This window comes from Mugil cephalus, chromosome 10 (genome assembly GCF_022458985.1).
Source record: "Mugil cephalus isolate CIBA_MC_2020 chromosome 10, CIBA_Mcephalus_1.1, whole genome shotgun sequence".
In the NCBI taxonomy this organism is placed as follows: domain Eukaryota; kingdom Metazoa; phylum Chordata; class Actinopteri; order Mugiliformes; family Mugilidae; genus Mugil; species Mugil cephalus.
The window spans coordinates 26,286,170-26,303,890 of NC_061779.1; the positions used below are offsets into that span (position 1 = coordinate 26,286,170).

General features: G+C 39.1%; 1 protein-coding gene across 1 annotated transcript; it reads right to left on the reverse strand.

The window, feature by feature from the left end:
- Positions 1–4,226: 4,226 nt before the first annotated feature.
- On the reverse strand, positions 4,227–8,474 carry LOC125014342 (relaxin-3 receptor 1-like). Its single transcript, XM_047595328.1, has one exon. The coding sequence runs from the start codon at positions 7,197–7,199 to the stop codon at positions 6,033–6,035; it is 1,167 nt and encodes a 388-aa protein (XP_047451284.1). The 5' UTR covers positions 7,200–8,474; the 3' UTR covers positions 4,227–6,032.
- Between the last annotated feature and the right edge of the window lie 9,247 nt (positions 8,475–17,721).

Below are 17,721 nucleotides of genomic sequence, written 5' to 3' on the forward strand. Positions count from 1 at the left end.
ACCTGATTCCTAAAGACTTTCTTTGTTTGGTTTTGTTTGTGCAAAAACAACATTTAACCAGACAGTATATGCATGTAATGTTGTGTTATGTGTCTTCTTTCATGTCAATGACTTTGTAATTTATTTATTTATTTTTTTACTTCTCTCATGCTAATGTTTGGTCTTCCTCCTGGAGAAGTTGTTCTGTTCAATTGTAAAATCTTTATTTTTTAACCATGGAAAGGATGCTGAGATCATCCATCACCATACTCCCGTCAGCTATTTATGTTACACAGTTCAGCATTTTTTCTTCATGTGCTTGGTTTCTACGATCTAAGATAGACATGTAGGGTTTGCAGAGACAGCTAGTTGATGTATTATGTCTATATTAAGTGCAACAAGGGGAAACCTGGACCAGCAGCAATAGGCATAGAGAGCATAAACTATACATGAACTGATAATAAGAGGACCAAAGTTAATGTCTTGCTCAGATTAGAGTGCATATCTAAGCCTGTAGCTACAAGACTGCAGATGTTGCAAATATAAACTGATAGGACACTTCCCGCACTTGAAGTAACTCACAAAGGAAGAATCCCACACAAAAAAGGCAATAAAATAAAAAAATGAGAAACTGTGGCAGGAGACAGACTAGACTTTAAACAAACGGAGGTCTGCGAACCAGGAGACAAGACAGACAGGTTTTCCTTGGACTGGGTCGCTGACTGATCATAAATACATGGAGCACTGATAAGAATAGAACAAAGGAAAATAATACAGTACTTTATTGTCCTATATATGGAAATGAAATGTATCATCCCCACCCATCTGTTTGTACATGCTTGGAGCAGTGGGCAGCCACGTCAGCCACATCTAAAGCCTCAGCTCAGCTCAGGGGGTTAGGCGCCTTCTTCAAGGGCACTGAAGCCACTGATGCCAAGAGGGAAGCACTGCTTATTCACTCCACCTCTCGTAAGTGGCAACCTTTAATTAAGGGCCTTGAGTGACAGGTGACGCATGGGCAAAGGTCACACGCCGCCTGTTAGCCAGTCTCCACCTGCACTAATCAGGACCTTTACGTTGTGTTTGTGGTTTTGGTCCCTTTTGGAAATTTTTAAGTGTAAGTTTGAAAAATATAAATCCATCACTTAATTTAGCTAACGTGTTTTCTTAACGTCACTTCTTTTGCCATGTGAGCAAAGAAATGTTAATGGCAAGCTTGGTTCAAGCAGGCTTGTGTGCAGCTACGATTCCGTATTAAGCCGAGCCAAGCCAATAAAAGTCGATTGCCCGGTCAGACCCTTCCACACTGAACTGTCAAAGGGGCTTTATGGTCACACTGCCTCATGGTTCAAGAGATGACATTAGCCCAGATGTTGAAATAGGTTATATGTTGAGATGGAGTTGCCTATTGAAGTCATCTGGTAATGTAAACTTTGACAGCCAAGGGACCAATATTTCAATATATATACATCATTTAATCATTTAGAATTCTGAGGATATTGAAACAAACCATTGTCAAGCCTTTGGCCTTTACCCATCTTCCAGTGAGCAACTGACATAAGCCAGTTAGCCAACGCACACTGAGGAATTTGACTCTGGTTAAACATTGCTTTTATCTTAAGTTAAGAAGAGCCAGACAGTGCACTTACACCGGAATGTAAATAATAAGAAGTAGGTGACTTTTTGTTGGAGGGGGATTGTCTGTGTCCGACAGTAAGCCGTTCATCAGAGTGATGGCCTGAGAGAAGAAACTGTTTCTGTGCCTCCTTATTTTGGCATACAGTACTCTGCAGCACCTACCAGAGGGGAAGAGTTGAATGTCCAGGGTGTGATGGATCTGCAGTGATGTTTCCTTATGTAACCCTAACCCTGTCACCTGCAGCCCTCGTCTAACAGCCCACTGCGACTTGTTCAGTTGCAGCTTTCAAACTGATCCACTGTCAGAAAATGTCAACAGTGACTGTCTAGATCTGGAGACTAGTTTGCAGACTAGTCTTGATGAAAAGATGAAGTCCATTTATTTTTTGTGCCAGTTCAGTACAATTTAAAGTAGAATTTGTGTATTGTCTCTTTAAAATGAACAAACTACATCACACTTGTGAGATATTCTCAGTACACATCGGCCTCTTGGAGGGGAAGGTTTTGACCGAATTTCCCAAAGGATGAATAAAGTCTCTACCTAGAGTCAATAATTTAAACTCAGACATCCCACCCATAGAATATCTATTGCTAGACCCCCCCCCCCCCCCAATAGAATATCTGTTGGTGGGATGTCTAAGTTTGATTTATTGTGATCCAAATCATTCCTCTCAGTGATTATTTCGGAAGCTGGCTTCTTAAAAACTAATAAATATCAAAAAGAGACAGTCTTTTGAACGGCTCTTGAAAAGTAACAGATCCGCAAGATCCAACTCTCATCAAAGAACCCTGAATCTCATATCTAATTTGCAGTTGCAGCAATAAGAAATATTTGGTTAAGATTGGCAGCGACCTGACAACGGTTTAGCATTCCGCATTGATCAGTTTATAGCGATAACAGAATTTGTTACAGCATGGAAATGTGCATGAAAACAGGTCAGTGGAATTTCAATCCATCCTATTTTATTACTTATATCTGAAGCTTGACTGAAAACATCTGAGAACGAAAAACAAGCTCAAGTGCAAGAGTCACATACATCACGGCTTTAGTGCGGCTGCGCGATAGTGTTTGTGAGTAAGTGATGGATGAGCCACTCCAGGCGCTTTCTAAGTCGGGAATGTAAAACTGCATTATGAGTGTCCAGTTAGGAGGTTGGATATGTTTACGAATAGTGTTAACAAGACTGCTACTTTGCCCGCAGCGCTTCATGTCAAACAGTTATTAAATCAACACAACCAGTCTGGGCAGTAGTAATCAAAGCCACCCAGCATGACAAATAAAGTCATTCCTCGCTGTAAGAAAACTTGTTAGAGGAGGGAAATTCTGTGATGATGCCTTTAGAATCTGACCTGCTGTAGGCTTTATTTTTCACTTTTAGTCTGATCTGACAGACAACAGGGAATGACCGCCTCAACTGCACCAGCAGGGGATATAAACACTGACTGACGTGTTACCCTGGTACCATTACAATGTTAAGTGTTGATGTCTCTTGTGCAGTCCATGATGCAGGGCAGAAATGCACGGCTTGTATTTCCATTTTATTTGTAGTATAAATGGAATCAAGCTTTTTGGCAAAGTTAAGCCATGTGACATGGTTTTTCCAGTGTCACTCGATTAGAGCAGAAGAGTAGCATTTTTTTGCTTGTTATTTTTTTCTTTTGGGAATGTCAGCCTTCCCATGTCCTAGTTTTCTAGCTGCAGTGTTCAGACCTTCAGTTTGACAAGGACCAGCACAAGTCATTTATTTTAAAAAGTAAAATTTAATTAGTCTATTTTAGTCATTTTCTTCATTTTCTTGTGATAGTAGTGGTTTTAAAAACAAACTAAATAGTGTGCTTCTGTAACTTCTGTATCTGACACGTCCTGACTAGCGATTCGAGTCTAAATACATTTACTTTAGAACCAAGACAGGCTGCTAGGGAAGCACTGTTGACCTCAATAAACTCACAGTAATGTACTTTGTGTGTGTGTTCGTGTGTGAGTGTGTGTGCTCATCTTCTTCACCCTCCATTTTAATGGGCAATTGTATTTTCACACACCACTAGTTTCCTTGTTTCTAGGCTGTTTGCAGCTTTATGTGATGAAAGATTCACTGAGCTCCCTCTGCAAGCTGGCATGAGGAGGAGCAAAGTCCAACTTAGTATTTATAGGCTGGACTGTCGTTACATGGAGTGCCGTACGTACTTTGTTCTGCCTTGGTTTTATACGTCTCTTTCTGGTTTGTCATTTGTATGTGTCCCTTACACCACTGCATCCTAATGATATGTATCTGAGAGTTTTTCCAAATGCTCATTCAGGTTTTCACCTGAATGTGGCAAGATACAAGTACATCAATATATCCACTCACAATTCTTTACACTGTGCAGCACAGTAATATGAGTAGTGAGTGATTCAACAGATCACTCACTTAAAAAATACTTTAACATGTATTTTAGCACTTTTTGAATAAAAAAAAACAAAATAATGACCTCTTTCTATGTCAATGACGTCAAGCTTAAAGCAGTATGATAGCCATTTAGGACACAATTAGTAGCAGTTAGAGCACTCATTTTGGGCAACAGATGATAATTGGTGTTCTAAATTAACAGGAAAGTCCTGAATGTAACAGTCACGATAGTTAATTTTTCTTTATTTTCAACAAACCTAGAGAAAATGACCTTTTTACATACATTTCTTATACATTCCTGCATTTAGCATGGACTTGAAAGATAAATTGCACTTATTTGTTCCTTAAACCCCTAAACCAGTTCTATAAACAGAATACAACATGTAAGGAAAGAATGTTTACAAGTTCGGAGTTTCACACTATTTTATTTTACGAATATAGAAAACCACAAAAATAGATGCAACGGTTCATTAGCTTGTTTCTGAGTTTTCATTGCTTTTGACCTCTTCACAAAATAATAATCAACATTTCAGATAGTTGGTTCAGCATGTAAGCTATTTTTCAAACTCACAAACAGCCAAAAATGCAAAGAGACATTCCCTTGTTTGATTTTGAGCCGATGCTATTTGATATTGAGCACATGTCTTTAGGTTTTGTGCTGTTGCTCAGACCAAACGAGCTGCATGAAGACATAAAGTTGAGCTTAAGAATAATATAACATGATTTTTTCATTATTATTCTGACATTTAATGAAATTAATTATTAGTGAAGTATAATTATAGTGCTGAGTTATAATTGGTTGCAACTTGTTTGCCTGCAGATTTAATGAGGTATGCTTCACACTGGCCTTGCTGGATGGTTTGGACAGTGTTGGATTGGAGCTCAGCTGAGGTAAATTTCTTTAAACTATTTCTGAAGGAGAGTAGATGTTTCTGAGTTTCTTAAAATGTATCTTTTTTTGAATTTCTGAAACGCTCACTTCCTTTGACCTCTAAAACAGCTGTGATCTTGAACACAAAGATGACTTTTATGGTCCCCAAATAGCTCCCCTTAAGTGCTCTGCACTAAGAAGTTTGTCTATAACATTTAAAATAAACAATTGCCTTCAACTTTCCAAATAAAAGCCAGCCATGTTAGGGTTTTTTATAGTGGCTGTCCAAAATAGACTGTGCAGCAACAGTTGGGTATAAGATTAAATAAAAATCCATTAAAAGTTAGTCCACAACCGAACAGCCAGACTGAACCCTTGGAAGCATCAGAGTCGGTTGATTACATAGCCCCAAACCCTCTGATAGCACTGACACTGAAATTGAAATAAATACTTATAGTTATACAAGAATAGTTAAGGGTGCGTTTTATTTTTTTTTCTTTACATGCACTTATTTCTACGTTAACCACTCCACACATCACAGAATTATGTTTCAAGCAGCAGCAGCAGCAGCAGCAGCAGAAATCCTCCCCGTGGGAGCTCTCTGCTCCTATCATATTGTCTGCACACAGAGAGCCCTTAGAGAACAAAGCAGCACTGAGAGACACTGAGCCTCATTTGCGTAAGTCAAAAGAATAAAATTAGTTTTCCACAATCAAAAGCAGTGTTGTGAGATCGCATTAACACTGATGAAGGGGAGAGGCGTTGAGTATTTGCGTGTAATTTACCCAGAGCTGTTGTTCACAGTATGTTTCGCTCGCTCAGTAGAGATACATTTTATGAATCCCTCTGAGGCAAAGACAAATAATTCTAATACAATTCTACCTGTAATTGCAACCGTCCTATATTTTACTCGGGCGCTGAATTTGGCACAGTCTGCATGGTGCGCTCCAAACACAATAATTCCACATGTAATCATAGTGTTGTGTCGTTAAACGCAATATGTCTAAAATATTGTTGTGAAAAAGAGTGGTTAAAAGTAACCAATATTTACCAAGCAATTATTAGTCATGATTTCTTTGTGGTTCATGGCTAAACTGAAAAAAAATGTCATTATTCACTATTTTCTGTGACAATGATTTTTCTGTGTAAATCTCAGTTTACGTTTGCAGCCCGTCCGTGTCGCATTGGTCCGTCAGAACAGACAGTCTGTAGTTTTCCGTCTCCACGTTGTTCAGCGGGATGGCTACCTGCGTGTCGTCCGGCTCCGCTCTGACAGTCCCGGAGAACGGACGCAGGTGGCAGCTGTTCGCTCCGGTAGGTGAGGAAATTCTCCAGAACAGATCCTTCATCTTCTTCCTGAACTCTCGGCGCATGAGGCAGTACAACACCGGGTTCAGGCAGCTGTTGGTGTGCGCTAGACACACGGTCACAGGGTGGACGTACGTGTGCACCATGTAATATGTCTTATCCCAGTTGACTACGTTGAACTTGACCAGAACCCCCCAGAATGTTATGGCGTGGTTGGGCATCCAACAGATGAAGAAAGAGAGGACAACGATGGTGACCGAGCGGGTCACCCTGGACCTGCGTTTTACCTGGTTGTTGTTCATGCTGCGCAGGCGGACGAAGCGGAGCAAGAGCAGGTAGCACATGGTGACGATCAACATTGGGAAAACGAAGGCAACCAGAATCTTCTGAAGGTGGTGCAGGGCTAGCCATGATTGACTGTCTGGGAAGCCCAGCAAGCAAAGCCTCTCTCCGGCCACGTCCTTCACAGTGGAGAAGATTGCGGTTGGCAAAGAAACCACTATGGCAGAGACCCAGAGCCCGGCGATCACCCAGCGCACCGGGCACACCCGCCGCCGGGTGCGGTCTTTAAGCGCCGAGGCCACCGACCAGTACCGGGTGACGCTCATAGCAGTGAGGAAAAACACACTGGCGTACATGTTCATCACTGTCACAGAGAGGACGATTTTGCACATGGCGTTTCCAAACGGCCAGCTAAAGTCCAGAGCTGTGTCCACTGCCCAGAACGGCAGGGTCAGCACGAACTGGAAGTCCGTCACGGCCAAGTTAAGGATGAACAGGTTAATGCTGGAGCGCTTTTTCCTGCCTCGGCGTGCTTTCATCAGGAAGAATACCAACAAGTTCCCCACCAGCCCAGCTGCGCACACAACTGAGTACACGATGGAGATGAGGATGCGCAGGGTTGGTGAGCCGTCCGCCGGTATGTCAATGTCATCCAGGCTACTGAATCGGTTCAAATCCGTAGCGGACCGGTTCCACGAGGACGAAGTGGTGTTGTGGTTCCACAGCTCCGTCATCTCTCCGGTAACAGAGCCGACCCGTGTCTCGCTGGGCGCATCACCTCCTGCGCTCTTTTAGAGAGGAGTCTTCCAGCTCGGTCAGGCGCACGGAGCTCCCGCTGCTCATGTTGATACTGTTAATGTGTGTGTTGCTCTTCTGCTTTCAGCGTGAGATCTGGAACCGGAGGTGCTCTCACCACTGCTCACTGGTCGACTGCTGAGTCCCGGGCGCACGCGGCTCACTTTATGGTCTGCTGGTGCCCGAGGAGGCGCGTGCCCTACAGACGAAACCCGAAGACAGGCGACAACTCAGCGACAGAGAGCAAGTCAAGTCCCAGAGCTGGAAGGGTCCGGGGAGCATTTTAGACACTCTCACGCCTCACCTTCATCCCAGCAACCCTTCACGCTGTAAAATATTACAGCCCCATTAAGTAATCTGAACATTTTCTTCTTTTTAAGTCCCATAGTCCTATAGTCAAAGTTTTTGATATTTAACTAAATTGTATGAGTTTTCCAAGCTTAAGCTCTTCTTGTGAGTTTTGTCTGTGTGGCCAATGCTCATTTAAGTCATGTCTTGTATAGAGGCTGACGCCATATAAACATTTTATAATGACACAGAACTATTGCCTGCTATTAAAAAAAAAAACGATACTTTTGAAACAAGGCTCCTCAAGAGAGGATTAAACACTGTATCAGAATAAAATAGCTTAAGTATTGGCACATAATCGTAATGGATGGGTGGATCTTAGAAACCGCGTTTTTGGTCGATCAGATGTCCTCCCTTATGTCTCATCTCATCTCATCTCATCTCATCTCATCTCATCTCATCTCATCTCATCTCATCGCATCGCATCTTCCATATCGCTTATCCTCACTAGGGTCGCGGGGGTTGCTGGAGCTCATCCCAGCTGTGTCCCTTTGTACTTTTTTTTGAACAAAGTGGACGTGAATTGAATTTATCTAAAGTTTAGGCAAACAATTAGTCGCCAGGATGAGAAAATAGAAACTATTTAAGAACATAAGTGCTGGCATTTTTATTTATTTCTTTATTTTTACATACTTCAGTCTGTATAAGCACATTGCTAGTAAATACATAAAATAAAATGTCCATTTATTTGAATTTCATCAACATATTCTAATGCTGTTTAAGAAATATCGAAGGTGGGACTCAAGGGCCCAACAAACAGTGCGTGACTTCATTTAAAACTAGTTGGAGGGAAAACAATCTTACCGAGGGAAACAGGAGGACAAGACTCCTGTTTGGATGACAACCACAGGTGGCTCTTCAACCGTTTCTTTTACTATAAAAAGACATATATATATATATATATATATATATATATATATATATATATTATTATATATATATATATATATATATATATATATATATACAGTATATATATGAAAACAAAATTAAATACAGATGAATACAAATACCATAAAGTGAAAGCAGACAAAATATCAATACATCTGTGGAAATTGTTATTAAAGGTTATGCAGAGAAAAACAAATTTTACATTGTTTCCCCCAATTATTACAAACAAAGCCTTTTGGTAAATGGATGGCATTTAAAGTTCTGTGGGAGAAGTTATCCTACTCTAACAGATTTCTGCAGAATGATAACAGAAAAACACTGTTATTTGACATACTTTTCCTGAATTGTTACCATAAAAGACCTTCAATAAAGAGTAAACACATGAAGAAGAGGCATATATATATATAGAAAGAGAGAGAGAGAGAGAGAGAGATTGACCATTCTTCTAGAATTACAATGCAAACTTGAAAAGGAAGTACATTTATATTTATTTAACTTTCAAATGAATTAATACATAGAAAGAAAAGCTTCTTCAAATTCTTAAAAAATCCAAAGTAAAATTATCCATGTAAAACAACTAGCTGTGTTGGACAATTACAACACCCCAATACAAATTAAAAGTATACGCTTTCTATTGTAAAATACTTCCAACACATTCCATTGTAAATTTAAAATAATCAGCAAATAACTCACAAACAGTGAACTGGTGCTGAACTGAATGGGTTATGGCCTGTAGTTTTATTTTCATTATATTCTATATTCTCCCGTCCCTCACCACTCTGTATGGTGATGATACAATACGTGACAATGATACTGGTATTGACTGAATGAATCTTTGACATGACAGTCTTCATAATAGTTACTTGCATGCATGGGAAAGAAATTGAGGGGAGAAAACTCGGTGCTGTTTTTACAGGTCTTTTGCAGAAGCACAAGGCAAGTAAAATAGTTCAGAAGAGACCATCGCGTGCTTGGATAGAGAGTAGTTTTTTATTGTTGCCCAGCACTTTACAAGCTCTGTGAAACTCCTGGATAAACTCATAAAAGGGCAGCGGACTTATGTTGCCAAGTCACTGTGTGACAGGTACTAGTAAACTCAGACAGAAGAAGCAAGAAATTTAAGTGGAAGTCCCAAAAAGAAAATAAGCAATATCTCCGGAGCGGTAGAAACTTAACTTAATACAATATATTTATGATTTTCATGTGTAAACAGGTCGTGTTGGTCCAGTAGAGCACACCATTCGTGCTCTAGTTAAAACTTCCCTGATTATGTCATTAAGGAATGTCACCAGTTGCACAGTACTGCAGTCATAAAAAGCTTTTTAGTTTTTGTAATTTTTCTGTGCCTTAGTACTGTGTTTATGGATCTCAACCCTTGTCAGTTGTCCTTGGAACTGCCTGGTTCTCCCCAGCTCTTTACTCCTGCTCTGCTCAACCCAACCACCTGCTCTGCCTGGGATTCCCAGCTACCAGCACAAACCTTGTCTCATCAATCTGCACAGTCTTCATAGCCTACAGTTATACACTCCTATGTGAATAAACAATTTTCCAACCTGCCTGCCTCTTATATTCTCAAACTAAATTGTAACGTATCTTGTATCCGTATCAACAAATTCTACATGTTTGCTTTAGTCAGATGTATATATCTATGACAGATGTACTGTATCTCATTTCTCCTGCTGTTCTCTATCTTTTCTGTTTCAGCCTTAGGCAGATTTGTCCGTCCATATGAGCTGGGTTCTGCTCAATGTTTCTTCCAGTTAAAAGGGAGTTTTCCTTGTCACTGTCGCCTTGAGACTTGCTCTGCAGGTTCAGGTCGGAATTTGAAAAGAATCTTGAGACAATTTGTATTGTTAATGTCACTTTATAAACGGAATTGAATTGAATGCCTCGGCCCAACACAAATCTCCTAAGTAAATAAACTAGCTCTCTGTCTCCTCCTTCTCCTACAGTGGGGGTTTTCTACCTTAAGCCATGCATATTTTGGTTTTAAACTACTTGTTAATAAATTAATTAAGAAATCAGCTAAAACCCTATGTATTCTTTCTTTTGTCACATGCATCTTAGTCCAGGGTGTCATTCAGTGTCATTCAGTGTCATTCAAAAGTATAAATGTCCAGTTGCTCTGGGGGGGGGGGGGGGGGGGGGGGGACGACTTCCTAGTCCTTTCTTTGTCACTTATGTCCATAGTCAATAAAGCTTGGCTGTTTATTGATGAGTTCCCCAATTCCTTGTATTTTTGGTCTTCCCTCATTGTTGGCTTTTATTGAATGTCTTATATGGACAATTGTTGGATTTACCTGCTTACCCAGCAGTGTCTGACTTTGGTTCTTCCCCCTTTTTTTGTGATCATGGGCAGAACAGAAATAGTATCTTACAATGATATTGAAGAGGAATGAGTTGAAGTCTTCGAAGGCTCTGTGAAGTAGAGCAGGTTGTCCACGGACAGGTTTGATCCTGGAATGTGGAAAGACCATTTACCATTACCGACAAAGAAAGAAAAGAGGCGTAAAATAGCTGCAGACGGTGTAATCCCCTGGTAGCAGAGGCCACGTGGTTTTGGAATTGTAGTCTGGAGAGAGCTGGACTGAATGCAGAGGAAGATTAAAGCTCACCCAATCAAAATGTGGAAAAGAAAAGACAAGGGTCAGCAGGCAAGAACTAGAAAAACTCAAACAAATCTCAAAGGTACACAATCGCCACTGAACATGACGGAACAACCTGGCAAAGCTGGACTCACAGACCTGGTCTTTTATTTGAGGTCTGTCACAGGGCTAACACAGAGAGACAGACAACCATACTCACACTCGCACCTAAGGCCAATTTAGAATCACCAGTTAACTTAATGAGCATATGTTTGGACAGTGGGAGGAAACTGAGGTACCCAGGGAACCCATGCAAACACAGAGAGAACATACAAACTACACAGAAAAGCCTGAAGCCTCTTGCTGTGAGGCTAATGTTCACATCTCTGTGACGCCCTGGAACCCTGGCAATTGCACAGATATTTTCACAATGTTGATTGATCTATTTTTTGTGGGGTATATCTTTATTTGTTGGCTGGCTCACTGAGAAAACATGGAATAGTGTATGTGTAAGAAACATCAACCCATTATCGTTCATGCAATGACTATTTGCGTAATAATATTTTGCGTTACTGCCGTATTTAATTAGCATATAAGAATGCATGAACTTACGTCAGTTTTGAATGCACTAACATATTAAATGATTTAGATCATGTTTTATTATTTCCAGGGACATCATCTCAGCATACTAGACAAAAATGTAGGAAATCTTCAGAGCAGTCTGACATCTGAGCACTTTACTCTTAGGGGTTTCTTCTACCTGATCCTGTCCAATATGAGCATCAAACATTTCACATAAATGATTCCCTTTTGTTAAATAAACTGGTCAGAGTTCAAATATGTAGTGCTCTTGTAGGCAATCTTTATGTTTAGTATTGTTTGCATTAGCCAGTCTAGGTGAGTGAGTGCTTGTCTTTAGGAGCACACTTATTCATGCTGCCAGGCTATTATCAAGAACTGCTAGCTTCTACAGCCAGTAGTAAGGACTATGTTTAGCTTTTCATGACCTAGACTCATTGGATGTCTTTCTTTGTCATGGTTTTCACTCTTTATCAGTAAGTGAGACATCACTAGATAATTATTCTCAAAAACCAGACTTGGACCTGAACAGTAGATCTCCAATTATTTTTAGTCTTAACCTTTGCCATATGTAACCACACCTTAAATATAGTTAATTGGCCATTTATAAGCATAACCCATCCTATTATTGTAATTTCCTCTTTCTGTGGCTGCATTTAAAAAGAAATAGCACTGACACCCCATCGTGTCTCTAGACCTTGGAGGTCAGAGTGAAGGAATAAATATTAAATAAAACGTGTTTCCATAGAAAACAGTCAGATATTCCCCGGGGGGCCTAATGTGAGTGTGATGACCATGGCAGTGCAGCCAGTTCTGTCATTAACAGCGAATGACAATAACCCTTAATACTGTACCTGCTGTAGTTTGTGACCTATACATGTAATAAAAACACAAAAGTCATATCACAGTGTGATATTGAAATTCAGTGTTGAAGATAGGTTTACCCAAATACTAGCAACACTACACAATATATGTTTAGAAAAGATTCATATCTGTAATATCTGAGAACACTTAGGCCTTTGACTGAGGTAACACCACATCTGTCTTTGTCATGCTGTCATTCATGATTCCACTGGCCTCCGAGTTCTTACTACAGTCAAATAAAGGCCAAAAGATTGAAACTAAAAAAATACAATCTTTATGTTAAAAAAAGAAAAAATCAAAGATGTATAAAATAAGATACCTATCTCAAAACACAAAATCTCCAGCTGAAAAAAAAACACAAATATGAAAATATAAATAAAAATACATTTAAAAAAAAGAAAGAAAAAAGTATTTTATTCAGACAACTTCCCGAATCAAAATCATAGACTCATCTATTTGCAGCAGTACTGAGAGGTGTAAAAATGCCTCAACAGAGATGTTACTCTTTGTCAGTCTGGTTACAGTACTGAAAAGGAATCTGCGGTTGTTCTTGCTTTCTTCTATTAATGATGAATAATATGCTGTCCTAGCACTAGGCTGGACTTTTTTGTTTGTTGTTAAGCTGTTTTTCCAGGCTACGTCGTCTTAATCTAAATTAATGGCCAGCTTTCATGTCGTCTGCTCTCGAGAGCACACTTGTGATTTATGCCAAGAAGCTAGTCTCTGATTCGGGGCATTCTTTTTCAGGGGCAAATTGTATCGAGAGTGGTCTGCAATGTTGTAGTGTTATCAACACTTTTCTTTTGTTATTTTATTCTCCTGCTCTTATTTTATGTACCGCTCTGCGCCCTCCTAATTGCCCTTTGGAGATAAATAAAGTTTTTTCTGATTCAGATTCTGTTTCAAAATCATTTATACAAGAAACTTTTTGTCAGCCATTTTCTATTCCAGCCTCATGGCACTTAAATAACTGATAAAGAAATTACCTCATTAAATTAGTTCCTCCATATTCAGGTTGGTATTTACCACCATGACTATCTTTGCCGTGCAGTCTATGTGTAAATTCAAGATTATTTAGAAATGGTGTTATGGCAATACTAGCAAATGCCAATGCGGATGTCAGAATAAGATTTATGGTGTGAATAAATAATAAAAAAATGTTTTTCACTCTTATTAATCCCTCACAGAGAAATTTGTAAAGCGTCCTTCCATATTCAAGGAGAAACCCTCTGACTGGAGTAATGTGGTGGTGTGAAAAAGTGTTTGCACCCCTCCTGAATTTATTTATTTTTTTTTTGGGAAGTTTGTCAAAGTTAAATGTTTTACATCATCAAACACATGTTAACACAAACTGAAAGTACATAGTAATCTGTACAATTTGTGTAAATATCCCAGTAGATCTCTGCAACGCCCGTCCATAAAGGCCAGAGGGTAATTTCACCCAGGGCTCCATTCAAGCTAGAACTGCCACTGTTGGGCCTTGACGTGATCGTGATGGTATTTATGACATCTGACAGACAGATCATCATCCTGTGTAACATAGAATACAATACAGTGATTATTGTTACTAATTTCCATCTTCTCTCCATAGTTATTAGAAAGCACACACGGGGCCACAGGATCGGAATATTTTATTCTCGCTATGGATTTAATTAACTACTTTCAGGAAAACAACAACGAGGGCTAAATTCGCTAATTAGGATTATTAGCTACAGGTCAGTGACAGGCTTGAGTATAAAAAGGTCACAAGAGGCTGAAACGTTCACATCAGAAATGAAGATAGGGAACAGTGCTCTCCACTGAACATAGCATTAAAATATTTGGAAACTCAGGAGAAATCTCACACTGTACAAATCCAAAAACAATGCTGAATTCCCCTGACTGGCCTCTTGCTGGCACATGGAGAGCGGCTAACCTCCAATGTTGACATGTACAGGAATTGCTTAATCAGTTTGCTTCTTTTTGTTAAAGGAAGACGATGATATCGCAAACTGGTAAACTTGACCCAACAGTCAGATGATATCATTTGAATATTTGTATACTCATATGTTATAATTTGAACTTCTATGGTGTTTTATCACAATTCTCATAGAGTGCATTACTATCCCTATCTACCAAGGTATTTTGTCCTGAAAATCCAGATAATTTGTTTGTGTCCTAAGTTAGTAAGCTAAGTTCTGGCAAGTCAAACTGCTAGAAAATAGTTATAGGCTACATACAGGATGGGCTGTTGGTTGTCTGTACCAGTATGGCAGCTCTGTTGATGCTTGGCTATAGTGAAGCAATAGGATATCCATGTGCAGGCTTAGAAATTATTATTTTTGTTTATTTTTTCTTATAAATTCATATTATAATTTATTTTGGCAGTCACAGTGCAAAGTTATATTTTATAAGAGTCTTACTCTTCTGCAACTTTGTTGTTTGTAATTTAACAGAGGTCAGAGGTGTTGTAATATTCAAAACCAATGCATGTAAATTAAAAAAAGACAAAAGAAAAGACAGATTAAAAAGCAAAGGAAAAAGAGACAAGGATAGAGATGTGACGAAATAAGGTGAAGAGACTGAAGAAAGACAGGCGTTGAGCCTTTGAGCAAATTGGTTGTCTTGCATGTGGAGCTGTGCTGCATGGAGGGAGGCAGAAAGTGTCGGGTTGGTGGTTTATCCCAATCCCTCTGGAAATTACTTCTTCTTCCGGTTGACTGACTGAAATTACCCATGTACAGGGGGAAATCATCTCACTGAGCTCCCTTGATAATACTAAAGCCATCCGTTGAGAGATTTACTCTCATTTCTGTCTGCTGAGGGCTTCAGGCTGTCTCTCTGTGCTCCCTGGGTAAAACAAATTGAGTTGCAATGATAACTTTATGGTTAAAGATGTTTTTGTTTATGACATTAAGACAAACATGCTTTATCATGATACATCATCTGTATTCAGGTGAATGTTGCCAAAGTTTGAAGATCAAATTTGCAATAAGACTTGAAAGGTTCAGGAGGAACATAAAGACAGTACTTAGTAGGTCCTGATGGATGAAAATGCTTATCGATTTTTGCACTTTAACAAAATTGTCGTGTGGCAAGGTCACTGAGGGCTATGTAGAACAATTTATAGACAGCTAGATCTATGTGGTTGTATGCTTAGCTAATATTTTAGTGCCTTTAATGTCGTGTGTGCAAATAACCCACAGTACCATAAAGGCTATGTGAAACATCTGTTATTGTTAACTGGTACAACTAAATTTTGTAACTCGCTACTATGAATAGAACTTGGTAAGGACATAATGCAAAACTTTCCTAGTATGACAAGTGACTTTGTAGTTATACTGTGGTTGGGGTTTTATCATTTTCCAGCCTAACTAGACACATAGTACTGCTGACAATGTACAACCCAGCCCTGACATTGACCGGGTCTTAGGAGCATATCTCACTGAAAGGACAGAAAGCAGAAATGGAGGAATGGAGGTTGTGGTAATGAGTTAGATTACCTTGACAGTACAAAATATGTATTGGTTCTGAAGAAGTTCACAGTCTAATTGTAGCTGTAGGAATGAAAAAAACAATGACTGCATGAAGTATTGGCTATAATCATATATCTAAGATTTCAGATTCCTGAATTAAAGAATGTAAATATATTGTAGCTGTTACTGACCACAAGTTGATTCTGAATCTGAATGTTGCCTACATCTAATAAGCCGTCTTGAGGCAGTTTAAAAGCAGGACTGACGAAATGCTGATAATCTGTGGCAAGCTTTAGCCGAAGTGAGCGTGAGGAGTGTATACTGATTTGGAGAAGGAAGATGATGCTGATAGCCTGAAGCACATAAACTAGGGCTGTCAATAGATTAACATATTTAATCTTAATATCTATTTTAAATATAGCTGGAAGGGAGACTTTTCAAATTTCTATTTCTCTTATCAACAACTTAGGCACTACCTGCTCAGTTCATAAGTCAGTTCACATCTACAGTTTATGCAAATAACCTGTGAAGGTTCTCAGTCTTCCAGGTCATGGTAATCCAAAAGGCAACTCAACTTGGTTCTTATTGAGGGAACCATCTAACAGGGCTTTGGAGTTGAACGTTCTGTTTAAAAGTAAGCAGAAAAATATATTTTCCGATTGCTTTCTTTTTTGGGATTTGTTGTAATTTTGAGTTACAGGATCTAATTCTGCCCAATGCAGCATAAAATTATAGACTACAACTGCATTTCAGAGTGCTTTACACAATGTTACTGGTGAAAAATATAGTAGATGAGGATGCTTACACTCCATGTACAAGTATGAAAGTACAAGGATCACTGTCAACCAGCAAAAGGACCCTTGGTCTATAAGCTGACATGGTGACATTTGAAAGCTGTCTTCACAGTTTTGGAAAAACGAAAAAAGCAAAACAGTGCCACGAGTGAGGTTATATAGAATCATTAACTCACTTGTAAAGGATACAAGTGACATTTGGAAAATCTGGCCTGACTGCACCAAATGGCAGTCTGCTTACGTTAGATGATAATATCTTAATATGATCACATATGTCAGAAACCTGACATCTAGTTTGATCTTTGAAGCCAGGTAAATCAAATATGTTACACAAACTCTGGTTATGTTTTTATGACATCCAAGGCAAGTATGACTCGTAATATTTTACTCAGACATAAACAAAGTAATTGTCTAACTGCCTGTGTTTCAGCTTTTTTTTTTTTTTTTTGGATATACTATGACCTAGAGCTAGACTCCAACTCATCCAAAATGGTGCAGTAAGATTATTTACAGCAATTAGCAAGAGAGATCATATACACTCTGATTTTTAGCTCATTAGCATTCTATGCGATCCACATTTAAATTTAATCCTTCACCTATTCAAGGCCCTTAATGATCCAGCGCCGTCTGATCTTAAAGACCTCATAATACCATGTTTTCCTCACATGTCGCTCTTAAAGTCGAAGGGGAGCCAGAGCCTCCCTTTCAACCACGTCACTAGTTTCATTTAATTTATTTTTGTTTTCATATTAGTTATGATGTTAAAATCAAGTTTACAATATCTTTATTTTAACTGTATTTAGTTTAAATGTTCAACTATCTAAAGGCTAGATAGCCTTTAGCACTGTGGTTTACTCAAATACATTATCCTTGGATATGACGTTACCATATCATTTGTGACCATTTGAAAAGACTATTGATTCCGTTGGTGAATCAATTGTAATA

Coding starts and splice junctions, on each gene's coding strand:
- LOC125014342 (XM_047595328.1), bottom strand. CDS start 7,199: ATGACGGAGCTGTGGAACCACAACACCACTTCGTCCTCGTGGAACCGG.